Source organism: Oncorhynchus masou, chromosome 11 (assembly GCF_036934945.1).
Source record: "Oncorhynchus masou masou isolate Uvic2021 chromosome 11, UVic_Omas_1.1, whole genome shotgun sequence".
NCBI classification, from domain to species: Eukaryota; Metazoa; Chordata; class Actinopteri; order Salmoniformes; family Salmonidae; genus Oncorhynchus; species Oncorhynchus masou.
In genome coordinates, this window is record NC_088222.1 from 18,208,138 (window position 1) to 18,228,590 (window position 20,453).

At 41.3% G+C, this 20,453-nt stretch overlaps 3 protein-coding genes across 8 annotated transcripts in view; 2 read left to right on the forward strand and 1 right to left on the reverse strand.

Moving 5' to 3' along the window:
* LOC135548237 (protein strawberry notch homolog 1-like) overlaps positions 1-10,237 on the reverse strand; it is a 32,917-nt gene extending 22,680 nt beyond the window's left edge. The window contains exons 1-8 of one of the 3 annotated variants that reach the window (XM_064977616.1): positions 9,972-10,237; positions 8,387-8,503; positions 6,499-6,585; positions 5,907-6,143; positions 5,543-5,681; positions 4,880-4,977; positions 4,630-4,720; positions 4,272-4,432 (exon numbers count right to left, since the gene is read on the reverse strand). In XM_064977616.1, coding sequence (XP_064833688.1) covers positions 4,272-4,432; positions 4,630-4,720; positions 4,880-4,977; positions 5,543-5,681; positions 5,907-6,143; positions 6,499-6,585; positions 8,387-8,503 — 930 coding nt within the window. In that variant the 5' untranslated portion in view covers positions 9,972-10,237. Of the gene's footprint in view, positions 1-4,271; positions 4,433-4,629; positions 4,721-4,879; positions 4,978-5,542; positions 5,682-5,906; positions 6,144-6,498; positions 6,586-8,386; positions 8,504-9,855 lie in introns of all 3 variants that reach the window. The other 2 variants (XM_064977614.1, XM_064977615.1) reach the window with 2 other exon arrangements.
* A 1,917-nt stretch (positions 10,238-12,154) lies between these two features.
* Positions 12,155-18,070, forward strand: LOC135548238 (N-lysine methyltransferase KMT5A-A-like). 4 transcript variants are annotated; one of them, XM_064977617.1, is made up of 7 exons: positions 12,155-12,403; positions 13,942-14,098; positions 14,617-14,899; positions 15,462-15,549; positions 16,492-16,551; positions 16,755-16,945; positions 17,137-18,070. In XM_064977617.1, the coding sequence occupies exons 1-7, from the start codon at positions 12,395-12,397 to the stop codon at positions 17,345-17,347; spliced, it is 999 nt and encodes a 332-aa protein (XP_064833689.1). In that variant the 5' UTR covers positions 12,155-12,394; the 3' UTR covers positions 17,348-18,070. The 4 variants fall into 4 exon arrangements, with proteins under 4 accessions (XP_064833689.1, XP_064833690.1, XP_064833691.1 ...); XM_064977618.1 differs by having other exon boundaries at positions 14,620-14,899; XM_064977619.1 differs by having other exon boundaries at positions 13,942-14,092.
* An 818-nt stretch (positions 18,071-18,888) lies between these two features.
* snrnp35 (small nuclear ribonucleoprotein 35 (U11/U12)) lies at positions 18,889-20,430 on the forward strand. The gene is made up of 2 exons (XM_064977625.1): positions 18,889-19,278; positions 19,372-20,430. The coding sequence occupies exon 2, from the start codon at positions 19,403-19,405 to the stop codon at positions 20,219-20,221; it is 819 nt and encodes a 272-aa protein (XP_064833697.1). The 5' UTR covers positions 18,889-19,278; positions 19,372-19,402; the 3' UTR covers positions 20,222-20,430.
* Positions 20,431-20,453: the final 23 nt, after the last annotated feature.

A 20,453-nucleotide genomic window follows, 5' to 3' on the forward strand; every position in this document is an offset into this window, starting at 1 on the left:
GATAGCATCAGCATTTCGCGACACGCGCATTAACATCTGCTAACCATATGCATGTGACAAATAAAATTGGATATTCAACTAGTCTAAAGGACAGTTTTATTGCTTATTTAATCATAACAGCAGTTTTCAGCTGTGCTAACATAATTGCAAAAGGGTTTTCTAATGATCAATTAGCCCTTTAAAATGCTAAACTTGGATTAGCTAACACAACGTCCCATTGGAACGCAGCAGTGATGGTTGCTGATAATGGGCCTCTTTACACCCATGTAGATATTCCATTAAAAACCTGCCAATTCCAGCAACAAAAGTAATTTACAACATTAACAATGTCTACATTGTATTTCTGATCAATTTTATGTTACTTTAATGCGCAAATAAAGTGCTTTCCTTTCAAAAACAAGGACATTTCTAGGTGACCCCAAACTTTTGAAAGGCAGTGTATGTAGTAAAGAGGGTTTCAGCCCGGATGGGTTTCAGATCACTGGCTTGGTGGAAAAAGGTTGTTATAGCTGGGGTTGATGCTGAAGCTGCCAGTAGCTTCTGATGCTTTTTCCCCATCCACATGACTTTTACAATCTAAAATTTTCAGGATCCATTTATTCAAGTCATTAAGTAATGTGCAGTGGGGCAAAAAAGTATTTAGTCAGCCACCAATTGTGCAAGTTCTCCCACTTAAAAAGATGAGAGGCCTGTAATTTTCATCATAGGTACACTTCAGACAGTTGACAGACAAAATGAAAAAAAGAAATCCAGGAAATCACATTGTAGGATTTTTAATGAATTTATTTGCAAATTATGGTGGAAAATAAGTATTTGGTCACCTACAAACAAGTAAGATTTCTGGCTCTCACAGACCTGTAACTTCTTTAAGAGGCTCTTCTATCCTCCGCTCGTTACCTGTATTAATGGCACCCGTTTGAACTTGTTATCAGTATAAAAGACTCCTGTCCACAACCTGAAACAGTCACACTCCAAACTCCCACTCACCCCGTGGGGTCAAAATGATCACAAGAACGGTGAGCAAAAATCCCAGAACCACACGGGGGGACCTAGTGAATGACCTGCAGAGAGCTGGGACCAAAGTAAGCCTACCATCAGTAACACACTACGCCACCGGGGACTCAAATCCTGCAGTGCCAGACGTGTCCCCCTGCTTAAGCCAGTACATGTCCAGGCCCGTCTGAAGTTTGCTAGAGAGCATTTGGAGGATCCAGAAGAAGATTGGGAGAATGTTATATGGTCAGATGAAACCAAAATAGGACTTTTTGGTAAAAACTCAACTCGTTGTTTGGAGGACAAAGAATGCTGAGTTGCATCCAAAGAACACCATACCTACTGTGAAGCATGGGGGTGGAAACATCATGCTTTGTGGCTGTTTTTCTGCAAAGGGACCAGGACAACTGATCCGTGTAAAGGAAAGAATGAATGGAGCCATGTATCGTGAGATTTTGAGTGAAAACCTCCTTCCATCAGCAAGGGCATTGAAGATGAAACGTGGCTGGGTCTTTCAGCATGACAATGATCCCAAACACACCACCCGGGCAACGAAGGAGTGGCTTCGTAAGAAGCATTTCAAGGTGCTGGAGTGGCCTAGCCGGTCTCCAGATCTCAACCCCATAGAAAATCTTTGGAGGGAGTTGAAAGTCCGTGTTGCCCAGCAACAGCCCCAAAACGTCACTGCTCTAGAGGAGATCTGCATGGAGGAATGGGCCAAAATAGCAGCAACAGTGTGTGAAAACATTGTGAAGACTTACAGAAAACATTTGACCTCTGTCATTGCCAACAAAGGGTATATAACAAAGTATTGAGATAAACTTTTGTTATTGACCAAATACTTATTTTTCCACCATAATTTGCAAATAAATTCATTAAAAATCCTACAATGTGATTTTCTGGATTTTTTTCCTAATTTTGTCAGTCATAGTTGAAGTGTGCCTGTGATGAAAATTACAGGCCTCATATTTTTAAGTGGGAGAACTTGCACAATTGGTGGCTGACTAAATACTTTTTTGACCCACTGTATGGGTCACTTAAAGGCAATAGTAATATTATGCAATATATCTTAGGATCAAATCATTTAGCATCCTTATATGAAAGCCCTTACCGGAGCTTCCTTGATAATTGATGTCAACATCATACTTGCACAAAGTACAAAAAGCATGATATGGTAGCTTGGATTGCGTCAAGCATGACCACTTCTCCTGGTATCGAGGAAGGAAGGTCTGAGGCCCGTGTACTCTGCTTTTTTTGGGTTCGGGGCTACTGTTGCTGCTCTGTCTGTTTCTCTCAGTCTCCTCACTCTCAGTGTGACATCGCTTTACTGACTGGCTGCAGTAACAATGATTTGCCAAATTAGCTGCTCATTTTGTTATTGCATGGAACCTACACTTACTTGTTTTTCAAGAGCACGTGCTTAGACAAACATTATGGATCACACCTGGTTCAGTTCAGTCTTCTGAAAAGGTATTTACAAAATTCATACTGATAAGTACAGAACATACAAAATAAATACGTTTTGTGGAAATAGCACAGATTGTCTGTATGTTTATTCCATTACATGTACAGTATAGATAAATATTTTATTTAATATATACATAATGTTTTTCTTTGCACATGCCCCCAAGTTTAGTCTCTATAGTAGACGAACGCTTGTCACCTCTCAAACAGGGCCAATCACTAGGGCCAGCTCACAAGTATTGGGGTGGCAGGTAGCCTAGTGGTTAGAGTGTTGGACTAGTAACCGAAAGGTTGCTAGATAGAATCCCCGAGCTGACAAGGTAAAAATCTGTCGTTCTGCCCCTGAACAAGGCAGTTAACCCACTGTTCCTAGGCCTAGGCCGTCATTGTAAATACGAATTTGTTCTTAACTGACTTCCCTGGTTAAATAAAGGTTAAAAAATATATTTAATTGCTTTTTAGACACATTTCCTAATCAAAACTATAAACTAAATCATTTTGAAAACAAAAAAAACAAATGATCGCATCGACACAGACCGCAAACTGGCTACACAATGTTCAGTAGGCTACCGCAAAGGGAATCTGAACGCTGTTCGCTCGAAGAGTCTGCTGTTTCAGCCTATGTAAAATCCTATTGTATTTCTTTGCAGCACATACATGATATTGATAAAATCTTAAATCTAGTGCCAAGGTATTTTAGAAGAACTGCCTCTTTAGCGAATACCGGACACTCATTCATTCTTAGTTACACAGTCTTCTAAACTCCTCACTCCATTTAATGCCAAGATGTTTTCTTTTATTATACTTTTGTAATGCTTTTTGTCACATGGATCATAATTACAGTTACAGACTATCAGGTTGTGTGATCCTCGTAATGTTACATGGAAAATACAACCAATGGGACGCAGATTTAAATGTATATCACACTCGCATAAATGCGACCAGTTATTTTTCACATTTGCATTTAATTTCTCTCACTAGCAAATGCGAGTGAACTGCTGGCACTTTAGAGCCCACTGAAAGTTCATCTTATATTCGCTAACGTTATTTAGCTTGAAACAATTACTTTCCACAACACAGAGTCGAAAAGGGAGTTGTCCATGTGTTTATGTACAGCTGACAGTCAGAAAACTCTGCATCACAACAAACACGGGGTAGCTACGTCCAATAATGATGTACTCATCTCCATGTCCGTTGACAAACTCTGTACACGTCTGTGTGTTGCAGCTCGAGAATCGGGATGTTAGATTTACTCAATATCATTTTTATTAAAATGTTATATATATAAAATAAAATATATATAAAAAAATAATAATAATAAAAATAACTAAAAAAAAATATATAAAAAAATAATAATAATAAAAATAAATAAAAAAAATCAGGCCCTATTAATTTCTGCTTAATTTTTTTACTCTGATCTCGTACCTGGACAGAGAATTACGTTGTTGGTACGCAAAATGCGTGCATGTTGGCAGGTCTGTATATCTGGCCAGGTGAGCATAAAGTAGTGCCAAGCTGTAGTAGGGTCTATATCTGGCCAGGTGAGCATAAAGTAGTGCCAAGCTGTAGTAGCGTCTATATCTGGCCAGGTGAGCATTAAGTAGTGCCAAGCTGTAGTAGAGTCTATATCTGGCCAGGTGAGCATAAAGTAGTGCCAAGCTGTAGTAGGGTCTATATCTGGCCAGGTGATCATAAAGTAGTGCCAAGCTGTTGTAGGGTCTATATCTGGCCAGGTGATCATAAAGTAGTGCCAAGCTGTTGTAGGGTCTATATCTGGCCAGGTGAGCAGTAGTGTAAAGGTGTAGGATCTTTACCTGGGCAGCGTATGTGATGGCCTCCAGCTGCAGAGCAGACAGCCAGCCGCGGTCGATGGTCTCCTCCGGTATGGACATTCTGTACCACACGTTGGGAGGATTCACACTGGACAGGGAGCTTGTCTCCACAACCGGGTCTGGGTGACGCAGCCCGATCCGCACTGGAACAATCAACATGATCAGTCAGTCAACCAACTGATCAATGAAACCTTAATTTTGAATCAACTCCTCTGCTCCCCAAAAACAAAGTGACTCAGTGTGAACCTCTCCATGGGCTCCACCTATCTTTCATCAGTCAATAGCTTCAGTAAAGGTGAAATAACACTAAATAGTTGGGAGTACTCAGATTAAAGCCTACATTTCATGGGCATGTACTCGGCATATGTCTCAGCATGACCCAACTCTTCATCCTCCTCTTCCTCAGCCTCCTCCTCCATTCCTGAGAGTTTCTATAAAAACATATCACTGATTATAAAGCGGACTGAAGTATTTCAAAGAAACTCAGGTTCTGTCATTCAACATGGGGAACGGGTAGAGATTTTATTAGGACTACCACGACCTCTGCCTTTTGGTTAAGAGTCAGTGATTGGACGATGCCGCAAACTCACTAGTGTAGGTGAGAAGCTCCGCACTTTCACGTCGTCGTTCACCCAGACCCGAGCGGAGTCTTCACCCGACACCTCCTTTATCCCGTTGTTCAGTTCCGCTGTGAGAACAGAAAGAGAGGAATCATTAGTGTAAAAACAGACAACTGACCAAGTTCATTATAAACAAAGACATTCACACACTTAAACATGATTCACTTGAACTGAACAGCCCAAGGTCACTTCTTAAGTCACTTCACTGCTTCCCAAGTGTAAACCAACCTTAAATAAAGTGGGCGTGAACTGTGGAAGTGCCATACAGGTGTGAAAAATGGACCCTTTTACAACAACCCTTTCCTTTCCCATCCTGTGATACACAACACTAGTTTCTGAGAGGATTCCTGATCATCTTGTCCATACCTGTTTTATGCATCATCTTTGTCGAGACCAGTATTATCTCTGCGAGAATGAGAGCATTGAACATAGACATGTTTGGTACGCATTAATGATCCTGTGAGTTAAGTTAATACTCTGTACAGTGAAGGGTTTTGACATGGCTGTTACATCCTGGTCAGCCTTTTCCAACCAAGTGTTCTTGTTTTCTCAAAATGCAAAAGGCTGGGAAAAGAAAAGCCATTTTTGGAGCCATTGGAACCCAGTCACGGTTCAATTAGTACTGTGACTCACTGGTGCCTGTGGCTATTGCGGTGGCGACCGGCTGGGCGATGTCGTGAGGCGGCTTGAGCCTCATGAGTTCCACCAGACTACTACCCTTCATGGTGCTGCCCTTCAGACCGCCTGTCCTCAACAGGTCCTTCAGCTGCATCTGACACACAGGAGGAAAGATATATGTTATAACACGGAAGGCTCTATATCTAAAGTTCAGTAGTCCCTACATTTAAAAAAATATATTTTGCAAGAGGCAGCACAGGAAGTGAAGAACCTCTCAGCCCTCATGAACTCTACCAAATCAGAGAGCACACACACATTTGTATATTTTTCATTTTCAGCAGCATTTTTGTCCAAGGGCAAAAGCATTTCCTCCACTGACCTGCTCTAGACTGGAAGAAACCACTGTGGAGACTGCGGAGGGGAGAGCCGTGGAGGAGGTGAGTGTGGAAGTGGATCCCCGCAGGGCTGAGGGAGTGGTATGGACTACCTTGGTGACTGTGATGGTATGTCTGGTAGTGCCTCCAGTTGAGGGCTTGGTCACAACGATTGTTCCCAGCGATGGCAACTGATTCAGTTGATTTAAGACAAATGTGGTGGTTGAGGGTTGAGGTTTGTGCTGGTGGACCAGTGAGCAGAGTAAAGAGACAGGGGAAGAGGGTGAGATGTTACCACACAGAAAATATACTACAGTACAACACTAGACAATTAGAGTCATACACTAATTGCAAATAGGTCAAATAGTTTTTAATTGATGGTCTATGTTCTCAAAATGTGTAGACAACGCACAAATATTCTGAGTCCTTTTTAAATGGGAACAAACATGTGAAAACATTCTCAAACGGAAAGCAAACTTGCTGGGCAAGTTTAGGCAGTGGCTAGCTTCTCCATTTCAAAACCCTGTTTACCAGTTGACTGAATAGGTTTCTTAGTAACAGCTAACTAAACAATATTTAGTTGAATAGAGTTCCTACCCTGATTGTGCCTGTAGGATTGGGTGGAGCTGTGACTCCTGTTGGCTCCATCCCCGAGTCAACACCCAGGGCACTGATGGAGATAGACTGGAGAGAAACAAAATTGAGATAACTATATAGTAGAGGTCAACCGATTATGATTTTTCAACGGCGATACCAATACCGATTATTGGAGGACCAGAAAAGCCGATACCGATTAATTGGCCGATTTTTTTTTATTTGTAATGAGAATTACAACAATACTGAATTAACACTTATTTTCACTTAATATGAAACATCAATAAAATCAATTTCGTCTCAAATAAATAATGAAACATGTTCAATTTAGTTTAAATAATGCAAAAACAAAGTGTTGGAGAAGAAAGTAATATGTGCCATGTAAAATATGCGCCATGTAAAAAGGCTAATGTTTAAGTTCCTTGCTCAGAACATGAGAACATATGAAAGTGGGTGGTTCCTTTTAACATAAGACTTCAATATTCCAAGGTAAGAGGTTTTCGGTTCTAGTTAATATAGTATTTATAGGACTCTCTCTCTCTATACCATTTGTATCTCATATGCCTTTGACTATTGGATGTTCTTATAGGCACTTTAGTATTGCCAGTGTAACAGTTTAGCTTTCGTCCCCCTCCTCACCCCTACCTGGGCTTGCACCAGGAACACATCAACAACAGCCACACTCGAAGCATTGTTACCCATCCCTCCACAAAAGCCGCGGCCCTTGCAGCGCAAGGGGAATAACTCCAAATCTAAAAGCGAGTGACGTTTGAAACAGTAATAGCGCACACCCAGCTAACTAGCTAGCCATTTCACATTGGTCACACCACCCATTAGGCTTGAAGTCATAAACAGAGCTGTGCTTGCGAAGGGCTGGTGGCAAAACACACGAAAGTGCTGTTTGAATGAATGATTACGGGCCTGCTGCTGCTCAGTCAGACTGCTCTATCAAATCAGACTTAATTATAACATAATAACACACAGAAATACGAGCCTTTGGTCATTAATATGATCGAATCCGGAATCTATCATTACGAAAACAAAACGTTTATTATTTCAATGAAATACGGAACCATTCGGTGGCATCCCTAAGTCTAAATATTGCTGTTACATTGCACAACCTTCAATGCATGTCATAATTGCATACATTTCTGGAAAATTAGTTTGCAATGAGCCAGGCAGCCCAAACTGTTGCATATACCCTGACTCTGCGTGCAATGAACGCAAGAGAAATGACACAATTTCACCTGGTTAATATTGCCTGCTAAACTGGATTAGTAGTTATAACTAGTGATTATGATTGATTGTTTTTTATAAGATAAGTTTAATGCTAGCTAGCAATTTACCTTGGCTTCTTACTGCATTCGCGTAACAGGCAGGCTACTCGTGGAGTGCAATGGTTAGAGCGTTGGACTAGTTAACTGTGCAGTTGCAAGATTGAAACCCCTGAGCTGACAAGGTGAAAATATGTCATTCTGCCCCTGAACAAGGCAGTTAACCCACAGTTCCTAGGCAGTCATTGAAAATAAGAATGGCGTTCTTAACTGACTTGCCTAGTTAAATAAAAGGTGTAAAAAAATTGGAAATTGGCGCCCAAAAATACAGATTTCCGATTGTTATGAAAACTTGGAATCGGCCCTAATTAATCGGCCATTCTGATGAATCGGTCAACCTCTACTATATAGTGCTTTTCATTCAGAAGAACTAGAAGTAGAGGTGGCACAAATACTGTGTAACCAACAGTTATGTATGAAGATGGATGAAAATAAAATAAGCTAGTCAAATGGTTATAACAGTGCCAGTGGTCATTTGGCTGATCAATGACCGTCACAGCTCTAGCTAAAAAGACACTTTGGACTACTGGGAAGATGCCTCCCTCAGTTTCACCTACCTGTGGGGTGGGAGAGGGCATTGCAGCATCCTGAGGGTCAAAGTCAAACAGGTCGTTAGGGCAGATTCCGCTCTCGCTCAGGGCTGCTAGGAGCAAATCCTGTCCAGGATCCATCATCTGCAAACAGCAACAAACTGGTGAGTGACATCCGCGGAGGACAGGTAGGACAAGGCCTCTATCCAGTGCTAGTGATCTGACCAAAACAACCATCTTTAGTTAAGACTTTTGTACATTGGACTCTGACACCTTGGATTTAACAGTTTACTATCTGTAGCACACCCTGCTACAACACACTATTTCACACAGGGAAATAGAAGCATTATAGAGCAAAGAAAATAATTCAAACCACACCGAGTAAAGGTTGGGAGTTTTCAATCAACAATTTTCATAAATAATTAGCAACATATTTCTCACAGACATTAGGACCATCTAATGCACAGCACCATGTGGCAGGGGTGTGATCACTGACTGTGTAAACCTTATTTATCTAACAGTTAATAAAACCATCAGACCAGAGAACTTCACTCCGCTACCTAGTGACTAGCTGTGCACCAATAAAGTACAGTGTTGGTTGTTGCTGTCAAGGTAGACCGCAATAATATTCTGTGTGTACACACTTAAATGCAATGTGTAGATTCAGGAGTATGATCTTGAGAACTTGCCTGGTTACAAAGTGACTCAGACCCCGGCACGTGTTTGCACTGACCGACTCCCTAGTCTCAACTTCCTGGTGTGACGTGGTTGCTCGCTAATGTCAAATCGAACAACGTATTCTAAACAGTTTATTAAGCAAAGACAGTCAAATTATGAATAGGCCAGCTAGGAAACCACACACCCTCTAAAAAAAGTGAACAGCATTACAATATTCGTACTCACTGTGTGGCAATATCAGCTAACTCACGTTAGTTAACTAGCTAGCATGCTTCCAACTAAATTGATCATTAATAACAGTTAACGTTATAGTAACTGGCCACATAATTTATAAGCAAAGTTACTATCGTATCAACAAACATCGATATGCAACTGTTTCTGTGGGAAACATTTGTTTGCATGCAACATAACTAACGTTAGCTTGGCTGTTAGCTAGCTTGCTGAATAACCTAGTTAGCTGGCTAACCCCTATGAATTTAACTACACTCAGCAAATCAATGTAACGTTACTAAAAGATAACCCCCATATAACGCAGTCGCTAGCATTATTAGCCATAGCTAATGTATCTACAATAACAATAAACAGTTCGCTAGCTGCTACTAGTACTGTTACAAGAGTATTTAGCTACCCAAAGTTAGTTAGCTCAAGTTACCTAGCTAATATCAAACTAAGATGTTTTGTGTTATGTTCAGTCACAGTTACTAAAGATAGCGTCTAACTTACTGTACAGTAGCTAGCTAACAGCTAAAGGTAACTGGCATGAATTGAAAGAAGACACCAAACTTCAATTTCACGAAAGCAACACGTCACTGCCTCACTTTTACTGTGATCCTCGGGAAATCCTCAACCTTTTTCAGACATTTGTGCCTGGTAACAACACTCACATATCAGTGAACGGGCGTTCCGTTAATCGCTGCCTTAACCGGGATATTACCCTCTTCGCTCCTCTGTTTTCTAACCACCTTCCGCCATCTTTACCAAGCAGCCAGTCGCGGGTTGGTCACGTGACGTTTAACCCGAGCGCTGGAATTTTCAGTCGAGAATTCTTTCTGCTCCGTCGACAAAAAAGTATTTCCAAATGGCCGCGGGGCGCCCGTTGGCGATCCTCAATCGATAAAGAAAATAATGTTGGCATTTCAAGCATAATTTTTTAAACCTCACAGTCCAGAAACCGAGCGCTAAAACCATGTCACGTGACCACGTGTCTTTGGAGGAAGTGACGTTTAGCACACATTTTGCAACATATGTCATTTGGAACGCCCATGTTGGTAAGGTCAAATATATATATATAAATAATCACATTAAAACGCTAGCCGGTCTTTATTAGAGGTCTGTGTGTCATGATTTCAAATCATGAGAGAGAGAGAGAGAGCGAGAGAGATCCCAAAGCAGCAGCACAAAGCAAGGAAAATCTCCCTGGAAAGTACAAACCTTGAGAGGAACCAGACTCAGATGGGGACCCCTCAGGCTTTTCAATTCATGCTCTTACTAGCAGCAATAATAAACAGATAAATTTATATGATTCATAATAAAATAATATTTTACACAATCATGAAATGTAATGCCTTTTAAGTAAAAAAAATGCTGTAAAAGATTTTGAAAAAGGCGGTCTGAAAAGTTTGCTTACAAACAAAACATGAAAACAAAATATAAAAGCCACAAACAAAACATGACACACCTGAACACAAAACTACAGAGAGCAAGAGAGAGATATGACTATGAATTTGACTATGTACAGACCTGGCTCTCAAGAGAAGACAGGCTATGTGCACACTGCCCACAAAATGAGGTGGAAACTGAGCTGCACTTCCTAACCTCCTGCCAAATGTATGACCATAATAGAGACACATATTTCCCTCGGATTACACAGACACACAAAGAATTCGAAATCAAATTGAGATAAAATCACATATCTATTGGGTGAAATACCACAGTGTGCCATCACAGCAGCAAGATTTGTGACCTGTTGCCACAATTAAAGGGCAACCAGTGTAGAACAAACGCCATTGTAAATACAACCTATATTTATGTTTATTTATTTTCCCTTTTGTTCTTTAACTATTTGCACATCATTACAACACTGCTGATATACATAATATGACATTTGAAATGAATATTCTTCTGGAACTTTTTTAAGTGTAATGTTTACTGTACGTTTTTTGGTTTACTTCACTATTGTTTATGATCTATTTCACTTGCTTTGTCAATGTAAACATATATTTCCTATGCCAATAAAGCCCTAAAAATTTAATTTAATTTAATTGAGAAAGAGCATTTGCACAGTTTAGTCAGAATATTCAGATTCTGTAAACGATTATTTTCTTCAACGAATGATCAGGGTTACATAAGTATCAAACATACATTAGTAATGGAAAGGAAACATAGACTCTTTGTTTACGTATTAAAAAATACTCCTTCAGTAATATCATTTGCAGGTAGAAGTTGGTAAAGAATGCAGTATAACAGTATATTATATTTTCTCCCCAAGTTCTGCAAAATGTCTAAGACATCCTGTAACTCATACAGCCTCCCAAATCCCCCTTACGTAACTTTCCCTGGCAACAACATTTTAATAAATCTAACCTCCCCTGACAGCAGGAACCATCTCATCAGCAAGTGAAAACTCAGAAGTGGGTTTAACCGAAACTTGACCTTTCATCGCAAGTATAGATAGGGTCATGACAAGATGAACGAGTGTAAGCATCTTCAGACAGGTGGCTATTTTCATCAGGTCTGTGGCAGCCTTGTGTTCTCATAAAACCAGATAACCACAGTGGGATCCAGACAGGAGGAGTCTGAATGTCTACGCCTTCTGATAGTGTCTGAAGGTCACAACACTCAAAACAGGTTTTAACACACACACAGAGGTCTCCTGATGAGGAGACCTTACAGTTTATCATAACATAATTTATTAACCCTTTAAAATGTATAAGGCCTTGGTTTAACGCTCTTTAGATTTTTTAATGATGATTGATGATAATGATTCATGTTGATTAATAAAATCAAATGCTTTGTGTGAAAGCTCTCGGAAGCCAAATCCCCGAAACACTGTCAGACAGCGCCTCCTGCTGACCTTACGTTATAAATACAGTCACAAATGTTCACATGGACCCTCGAGAGAATGAGTTACAATAAAAGATGGCGGAGGGAAGGAACCGTGGAAATTATATGGGCTGAATAATTTCAAAGCAAAACATACAAAAAAGTATCCTTTGTGGAGACGGAGGAGAGTGTACAAAGGCAGAGGAGAGATGACAGTTGTGTGACGCCGTGGCTGTTGGATATTTTTTTTACTGCAACAGAAGAGTGGACCGAAAGCCTTTCGCATAAAAAGACAAAAAACAAAATAAGACAGAAATGAACGGGGTACGTTGGCTGTAGCTAGCATGGTTAGCCAGCTAATCTAGCTGTATATGTTATCCTCTCTAACCCGGCACTAGCTAGCTACTCTATCGGTTGAATTAGCGAATGGTCGAAATTAAAAGTTAGTCGCTTTCAGTGGGCAATAGGCATTTGTAGCTGAATTATCCAGTCACGTTTGGCATGTTCTCGAAAACAGCCGTGTCACAATTTAACGTGATAAATGAAGGGATTCAGCTAACAACTATGGAGCCCGTATAGGTGCATCAAAACTGTGACTGAGACTGAGAAATCAGCTTGTCTGATTTGTCACTTTACAACTGATTGGTCACTTTACAACATGTTTACATACTTTTACCCACTCTATCTATATAATGTATTCTAGTCAAGGCTCATCCTACATAACCACAGCTGTACACACGTTCTATTAATATACTGTATACACACACACACACACACACACACACACACACACAATTGAGTGTACAAATAATTAGGAACACCTTACTAATATTGAGTTGCACCCCTTTTGCCCTCAGAACAGCCTCAATTTGTTGGGTATGGACTCTACAAGGTGTTGAAGCATTCCTCACGGATGCTGGCCCATGTTGAATCCAATACTTCCAACAGTTGTGTCAAGTTGGGTGGTGGACCATTCTTGATACACACAGTAAATGGTTGAGTGTGAAAAACCCAGCAGCATTTGCAGTTCTTGACACACTCAAACCGGTGCGCCTGGCACCTACTATTATACCCTGTTCAAAAACACTTAATTAAATATTTTGACTTGCCCATTCACACTCTGAATGGTGCACATACACAATCCCATGTCCAAAGGCTTAAATCCTTTAACCTGTCTCCTCTCCTTCATGTACACTGATTGAAGTGGATTTAGCAGGTGACGTCAATAAGGGATCAAAGCTTTCACCTGGTCAGTCTGTCATGGAAAGAGCAGGTGTTCTTAATGTTATTGTTCATTTTGATATTATTATTTTTTTAAATTGCTTTGTAAATTTGCTCCCTTTTTCTCCACAATTTTGTGATATTACAATCTTGTCTCATCGCTGCAAACTCCCCAACATGCTTGGGAGATGCGAAGGTCAAGTCATGTGTCCTCTGAAAGATGACCTGCCAAACCGCGCTTCTTAACCCCCACTCGCTTAACCAGGAAGCCAACCGCACCAATTGTGTCAGAAGAAACCCTCCCCTAATCCGGACAGCGCTGGCCCAATTGTGCGCCGCTCTATGGGACTCCCGGTCACGTCCGGTTATAACTCAGCCTGGGATCAAGCCCCAGGCTGTAGTGATGCCGCGATGCAGTGCCTTCAGTCTGCTCCACCACTCGGGAGGCCCTGTTCTGATATTTCTTAATTTATTTTTGTATTATGTGTGTATTGCTAGATATTACTGCACAGAAACACAAGCATTGTACTGCACCTGTGATAACATCTGCAAATTTGTGTACACAACCAATAAACTTTGATTTGACAGTCGCATACACAACACAACAAATAATTGATGGCGTCCACCTCTTTCTTTGACAGGACATGTTACTAAACAGCCACTCCATCACTCTCCGAAACCAGAACCACAGCAAGTCCAAATCACCTGCCCTTGATGAGATGACCATCAAACTCATACAGGAGGGAAAGTACACAGGACGCTGCTCTATACAGAATGATGCACAGAGACAAGGTGACGGTGTGTAGTAGCCTGATCATTTAACTACTGCAGTGCATTCACGTCCTACTCTTTCCATTATGCAGTTCTGCTTGATCAGTTATCTTGTTAAGTGTGCAACAGAGCCTGTTGATTAATCCACTCAAGTTGCAAGTGTTTGATCAATGTATTGTATAGAATTGAAAAGGACTAGATCAATGTAAATTCTTGATCAATTAGCTTAATCCACTCAAGTTGCAAGTGTTTGATCAGCGTATTGTATATAATTGAAAAGGCCTAGATGTGTAAATTCAGTGTAGAGACTTTTATTTGCATTGTGAATGCCGAGTAGGTAAACTTAAAAGGTTTGTTATGAGGCTTCATCAGGATCCATCCCTTCAGCCCTCCTTTATAAGTCACATCTTCTCATCACAAGTAAGAAGGAGCTGGGGGATTTGGTCTGAGCAGCATCTTAACAGTTTAAAGTCGTTTCCTCTCCTCATTTTACATTTTACATTGGTGTTCGTAAGCAGACTTTCCTCTCTGCTTTCCCCACCCAGTAGCCAGGAAACTGAACTCTGAGGCGGCATTCGTCCTGAAGCTGGCGGATCGTGAGGAGAGCCACAGCCAGCGGCCCTACAGGACAGAAGAGCACCAGGCCCCCCAGCAGCTTCTCCACTTCTCCCCAGTCTCCTGCCTCCACGCCCCATCCGAGCACTCCTCCCCTCCTGCCCCCAGTAACATCACCCACACCCTCCTCGCCAACAGCACCACCGTTCACCTCGCCAACCAAAGGAGGGACATCCGACGCAAGGCCAAAGGAAAGAAGTCAACACTTAGAATGTAAGCTACCACTGGATATCATCAAAACAAATCTGGTGTTATCATACCTTGGGATGTCATAAATGCATGCACTAATCTGGAGCATGTAGATCATTAAGTAAAAGGGTGTATTTGGATTGAGACTGGTGAACTGCACATAGTTGGCACTTTTCCCATGTGTACCTATCTGGAGTACACTAAACTGAACTTGAGGTAGTGGAAGCTTGAGTACTTGTGTTTTTCTGCTTCCAACAACGCCTACATTGTTGACTTGCCAAACAGAATCAATTTGTCAAAACCTGTTTGGCAAAAAAGTTACAGATTTGCTGAAGTAGAAACAGGCTAGCACCCATATATGTTTCTGTTGGACACATTGTGCTTCTGTTGGACACATTGTGCTTCTGTTGGACACATTGTGCTTCTGTTGGACACATTGTGCTTCTGTTGGACACATTGTGCTTCTGTTGGACACATTGTGCTTCTGTTTGTTCACTTTCACAAGAATGTGGTCATGGCTCATATGTACCCGTAGATTTAAAAATGGTATTGATTGTTAATGTCAGTTCATACGTTTCCTTTCCAGGGCAGAGAGCGGAAATTCCCAAAACCGCAAAGTAACAGACTACTATCCTATAAGGAGAAGCTCCAGGAAAAGCAGATCAGAGCTGAAGGTGAGAGTAAAGGGCATGTATTACCTTGTACCACTAAAATATTGACCAATATCATGCTGTTGTTATTAAGCAGTGTCTTGTACAGCGTATTGAAAGATAAACAAAGCTAGTGTGGAATGAGAACCTAGTTGTTTGAAGACCCATCATTCTGTTTTGTCAGTCACTCAGGGTTCATAAGGTCAGGAAAAGTCATGGAATTTTAAAATTGCATTTTCCAACCCTGAAAAATTATCAAATCTGAAAAGTTTTGGGAAAGTCATGGATATTAATTTAATAATTTCTGTTAATGTAATTTATTTACGCGCGTTTATAAAATGTTTGATCAATCAAACAAAAACCAACATATCAACCAGGATCGCAATGACAATTTAGCGTGTCTGTGTTTGCGCACATCACCTGCATGCCATTAAGTTGTTTGATGCAGTGTTTCTGCTGCAGTCATTTAGCCATTTTAGAATTAGGCTGTAACGTAATAAAATGTGGAAAAGTGGAAGGGGTCTGAATACTTTTCGAATGCACTGTATGTCTGCCTCGCCGCTCACAGAATGGAATTTGCAACACAACAAGCTCCCGGGTTTTTAAAGTGTTCAAATGTTTTCGACCCACAATGTAATTGTTGTGAACCGCAACCCAACCCCCGGGTTGAAAGAATGTGTTCAGGCCACCCGCCAGCTGATTTTCAGAGGAAACACTGGTTTGAGGGCTTTTTGGTTGTTTATTTATCAACAAGGATTTGGTATATTTTGACCAAACAAAATATCAAACAAAGCTGACCTTTTTATGTTTGCAGTGTAACTTTGTTCTTCCTAAATGGAAAAGGTTCATAAAATGTATAAGATGAAATTGACTATAATGGCATTAGCAACTATAAGGACTTGTGTTCTTCAATTAGTCTTATGACATAGTGATCATTACATGTCCTCTGTGCTTGTCTTCTCATAGTGTGAACAAAAGAAACACATCGATGATCTGATCATAAATGGGGTCGAGGAAGGAATGGAGGTACACTCATTGATCACAGCTTTTGAAACTTCACTATCAGACTGGCATGTTTATTTGCAGACATGAAATGCATCTCACACACTATGTCCCTCCCCTGATTAATTAGAAATGCTTTGTTACCTTTTTGTAGCTTGTCATTTTCTTTAGCTTGACTTTTGGACTATATTGTATTCCAATATCTGAGTGAAATATATCTGGTTCAGGTGCAGCATATTGATGGGAAGGGTCGAGGAGTGTTTGCCACCCAGTGTTTCCAGAAGGGCCAGTATGTAGTGGAGTACCATGGAGACCTGCTGCAGATCACCGATGCCAAAACAAAGGAGGCCGAATACGCTCTCAACCCTACCACCGGCTGCTACATGTACTACTTTCAGTATATCTGCAAAACCTACTGGTAGGTCAAAACACTTCCTCTTTTATGTGTGTGGTATCTCTGGCATAGCCGCAAAGCAATTTCAGTGTTCTCAATGTTTGCAGCTCTAATGCAGTCTTTGTTTTAGTTTCATGATACAATATCTTTTCAACCATAACCAACATGTTAGATTAACTTAATATCAGTGTTCTTTCAATTGCTTCTCCCTCTAGTGTGGACGCTACGAAAGAAACGGGTCGCATGGGTCGTCTGATCAACCACAGTAAGAACGGCAACTGTCAAACCAAACTCCATGATATCAACGGGATACCTCACCTCATCCTGGTGGCATCGCGAGACGTCGATGAGGGCGAGGAGCTGCTCTACGACTACGGCGACCGCAGCAAATCTTCCATCGCATCCCACCCCTGGCTTAAACATTGATGGAGACAGTTCGAAGAAGAATGCTAACAACACCATGGTTTCTTAATAGATAGTTTTTTTTTATGTAAAAATTGCCTTAGCAACAGAATGTGTTAGCACATTTTTTTCAGAGAGGGGAATGGGCGTGTGTGTGCGCACAACCTAGGAGGAGGCAGTTTCGAGGATGGGTTAGGTTACAGTGACTTAAACACATTTAGATCCAGATACATCTTCTAAATTTTTGCTGACATCAATACTTTTTAATATATTTATCCGTCTATATGAAACATGCTAGTTTTTTTCCAGCACATTTCTTTTTGTATATTTTGTATTACTGGTAGACCAGTGCTTCCACGGCATGCAGGTTGTAGTTTAGTGTAATGCATTTTTATACAAAGTTTTTCATAATCGGTTGTATAGTAGTTAGTTGGTCAGCAATAATTATATTTATGGTGTCAGAGCCCTTTCTGATTGATGCAGAAATATGAGATGCAAACTTATGAGCCCTCTTGAAATGTTTCCAAAAACTGGAATATGATTCCAACCATTGGAACTTACAATATTTGAAATGTAAATTTTATGCCATGTTAAGTAGAGTTGTTTTATGAACTTGAACAAATCTATACCGATCTTAACACACAACTGTAAAAATGTCCACAAACAAATGCTCCACAAGGAAGTATTTAAATAAATATGTATGCTGGGGTGGAGGCATTGTTGAATAAACATGTTTTATGCAAAGTATATATTTTTTCTCTATTTTATTACTTGTATTACTACTGTCCTGAGAGCATCAGACAGATCACCTCTGTTATTTGATGTGATGATTGCATGAGGTTGTCCTTCCCTGAAACACATTGATATAAAAGGTTTTATAAATAAATACACGGTTTAAAGGCACAGTAACACCTGTTTCTATTTAAAAACAACGTCTATAGAAGGACTGGCTTTACGGGGTGGGCTTGTTCATAGGTGTCACCAAGAGAAGTTCTGCGATGGTCGGGAAGGGAAATGGCGAGAATTGTGGACAAAATGGAAGAAATCGAGAAAAGGTTGGAGAAGCAACGGCTGTGCTGGAGTGCGATCAATATGGATGACCGTGCTGATGAAATGGAGCGGGAGGATGAGGGTCAAGGATCTGAATGGTCTAGTGGAAAGAAAGGAAGAAGAGGGATCATACAGAAAGCAGTGGAGAGTCTAGTGTAGAAAGCAAAAAGGTCAAGGTAGGACAAAAGAGTAATGTGTCCGAGTGAATGGTTTGATGAGGTCACATGGACTCATTTACAACCTATCCGTCTAACTAATGCCGTATAGAAAGAGAGCCCAGTTCATTAGAAATGGTAGGTTGATAATATTTTGTTGGAGCAAGGCTCAGCAAGGGAATCTCCTGCAAATGGAAAAGCTTAATGGGAAGATTAAAAGCAATGTACCTGGAGCTTATGCTAGGTTGAGGTGAGTCGTCACGGTGGTCCCAATATCTATGTCCACAGATGATATTAAAGAAAATGTTAAGGGAGGCAAAGTGACGAAGGCCAAAAGGTTGATCGGTAGGAAAGCGGGTCAAATAAGTAAAAGCTTATCAGTGATGCTGAGGTTTGAGAAAGTTTTGCTGGGAAAAGTATATATAGGATTCCTTAGTTTCAATGTCAGAGAATTTTGAGGTTGTGGTAGAAGTTAGTAGCGATTTATTTTGTTTTTACTTGTATATTTTTCATGGAAGTACAGAATTGGGCAGATCATGACTGATCGTACATTTCAGCACAGTAGGTGGCAGCATGTACTTTAAACGTTTGTTTGCGGACCGCCATGATATCGAAGAAGAAGAAAGCTGGCCTTACTGAGACACATTTCTTACCGGAACGTACTGAATTAAAACATTTCCTACACGGACTGTTTTGAGTGATGCACAATTATTTAGATTCCGACTGGTGTCCAACTTGCAGCGACGTCTTGTAAGTAATGACCCACACAAAAATGATCAGTAGCTATGTTGCAAACAAATGTACATTTTATGTACAGTTTTTTAAACTATTTGTTTTTTTCAGCCACATTGTTTAGTGTCAGAGAAAGAGAGTTATGAACGACTGGAGTCCAGTGGCAAAAGTCTACGACCCTCTCAAGGCGGGCAGCATCGATGGCACAGACGTGGAGCCCCATGACCGGGCCGTCTGGAGAGCCATGGTCGCCCGCTACAAACCCAACAAAGCCGTGGTGGGGGACCCGCTCCTCACTCTATTCGTGGCCCGCTTAAACCCTCAAACAACGGAGGAGAAGCTGAATGAAGTGTTTTCCAATTACGGGGATATCCGCCGGCTGCGCCTGGTGAGGGACATAGTGACTGGGTTCTCTAAAGGCTATGCCTTCGTTGAATACAAAGAGGAGAGGTCCGTGGTCAGGGCGAGGCGAGACGCCAACAAACTAGTGGTGGACCAAAGTGAGTTGTTTGTGGACTTCGAGCAGGAGAGGACCCTGAAGGGATGGGTACCTCGTCGGCTGGGCGGAGGGCAGGGGGGCAAGAAGGAGTCTGGTCAGCTGCGGTTTGGTGGGAAGGACAGACCCTTCCGCAAACCCATCAACCTTCCTGTCACCATGAACCAGGAATGGGGTGGTGGTAGCAGAGAGTGTGAGAGAGGAGGAGAGAGGGAGGAGCGCTACAGAGATGGGTCCCTGAGCCGTGAGAGAGAGACTGATTGGGGGAGTAAGGGGAGGAGAGATGACCGAGACAGAGGGAGAGAGAGGGGTGTAGAAAGGGAGTACCACCGAGAGAGGAGGGATAGGAGTTATGAGCGGGAGTCGACGAGAGAGCGGGAGTCAACGAGAGAGCGGGTTGACAGGAGAGAGAGGGATGACAGAAGACACAGGGATGATAAGTTCAGACACAGAGACAGGAGATGAAACTCAGTGGTTCCTCTGACATCTGAAAGGATGCATGGGTGGAGAGTGAGGTGGAGCAAGTAATACAAAAACGTGTGGACTACATTGGTCTTTTTTTTCTCACCTGGATGGTGTGGACATCTGTAACCTTCTGCTGGCCTGGCTCAGCAGGGTGTTATTATCTACCTGTTGTTCTTTATGCAGTGAATAAAGTTTGTTTTACAGTCTGATTTTGAAGAAAGTTGACATAATA

Coding starts and splice junctions, on each gene's coding strand:
- LOC135548238 (XM_064977617.1), top strand. Junction 14,900..15,461: donor AAGAAGTCAACACTTAGAAT/GTAAGCTACCAC, acceptor TTTCCTTTCCAG/GGCAGAGAGCGGAAATTCCC. Junction 16,552..16,754: donor GGGTCGAGGAAGGAATGGAG/GTACACTCATTG, acceptor TATCTGGTTCAG/GTGCAGCATATTGATGGGAA.
- snrnp35 (XM_064977625.1), top strand. CDS start 19,403: ATGAACGACTGGAGTCCAGTGGCAAAAGTCTACGACCCTCTCAAGGCG.